Consider the following 1290-nt stretch of genomic DNA (forward strand, 5'->3'; position numbering starts at 1 on the left):
ATGAAGTAGAACCGGGTCAGGGTTCTGGTTCTGATCAAATATTTATTCTGTAAAAGTCTATCAATGTTTGTTTTGTTTATGTCTGCAGACAGTTCCTGCATGTTTTGAATAAATATAACAAATAGTAGAAAGTTGAGGTGTTTGGCAGCTTTGGTGTTTGAARYGTCGTACCCCATCCGACTCCCCAGCTGAGCCGGGTCCAGTACGAGGGCAGGCTGCGCTGCATGGATCGGACCAGCAGAACCACCTGGGTGCCGTACATGCTGTTCCATGAGAAGGTGGCCAGCAGGAAGAAGTGCAGAAGCGCCGCCACGRCCGTGCAGGAGCCGCGGTCCGGCTCCACATGCAGCTCAGAGTCCARGATCTGGTTCTGATCGCTGGGCKGCTCCTCGGTACCGTCCTCAGGTCCGGAGTTCTGGACTCCAGACAGGAAGGTGATGATGAAGGCCAGCAGACTGAGGCAGATGCAGAGCAGAGACGTCTTGGAGATCAGGTTGGTTTGCTTTTGACGGGATTTCATCTGGAAACTGAGCAGAAACAAAAGAAGAAGAATCTGGTTTGGTTCAGGTTTTCAAAAATGTTTCTGACATCTTGAAAACCCACTAAACCATAAACGGACCAAACTGAACCTCACTGGACTCAGCCGTTCTCTTCCAAACTTTGGCCCAATCTGACCAGAATGTTTCTCATAGCTTTGATGTGACAGAACAACGTAAAATAATGAAACATGAAAATTAGTAAATGCACATTCAGCCTCCTGAGGCAGAACGTTTTAAAATCTTTGGCTGCAGGTCCTCAGGTTTATCTCTACCATTAGCGATTTAGCTTGTATTCAAAATTTGAGAACATTTAGTCCACTAAAGTTCAACTACATWATTTTTCTGATTAAGTCTAAAACTTAATTTGGTTAGCTAATTTGTGAAGTGTTAGTTGAAAGAAGTTTGGCATCTGTGTTGAAGTTTTGGTTAGCAACTGTTAAAAATTCTTCTTTAGCCTAGCCTCTGCTAATTATTATATTGGTATAGCACTTTATTGTTAGCCTCTGCTAGTTACCATGTTAGTGCAGCACTTTAGTGTTTGCTAAACTAATGTTTATGGTTAGTTAGTGCAGGATTAGCGCAGCTGGCTTTTTAGCACACTACTGGTCTCTGGTCTCTATYGACATCTACAGACATCTGTTGTGGTTTCCTCAYGTTAGGGCTCAGATTATAGCTCTTCGTTAACCAGAGAACCACTGAACTGCAGCAGCCACCTAGCATGGTCTTACGTCTCTTTCAGGTGGTGGATGAT

General features: G+C 44.1%; 1 protein-coding gene across 1 annotated transcript; it reads right to left on the bottom strand.

Annotated features, from left to right (window-relative positions):
* Positions 1-53: 53 nt before the first annotated feature.
* On the bottom strand, positions 54-1284 carry LOC108166088 (adhesion G-protein coupled receptor G7-like). The gene is made up of 2 exons (XM_017303648.1): positions 1268-1284; positions 54-527 (listed from the first exon to the last, which is right to left on the bottom strand). The coding sequence occupies exon 2, from the start codon at positions 518-520 to the stop codon at positions 77-79; it is 444 nt and encodes a 147-aa protein (XP_017159137.1). The 5' UTR covers positions 521-527; positions 1268-1284; the 3' UTR covers positions 54-76.
* Between the last annotated feature and the right edge of the window lie 6 nt (positions 1285-1290).

Source organism: Poecilia reticulata, unplaced genomic scaffold (assembly GCF_000633615.1).
Source record: "Poecilia reticulata strain Guanapo unplaced genomic scaffold, Guppy_female_1.0+MT scaffold_1442, whole genome shotgun sequence".
NCBI lineage: Eukaryota > Metazoa > Chordata > Actinopteri > Cyprinodontiformes > Poeciliidae > Poecilia > Poecilia reticulata.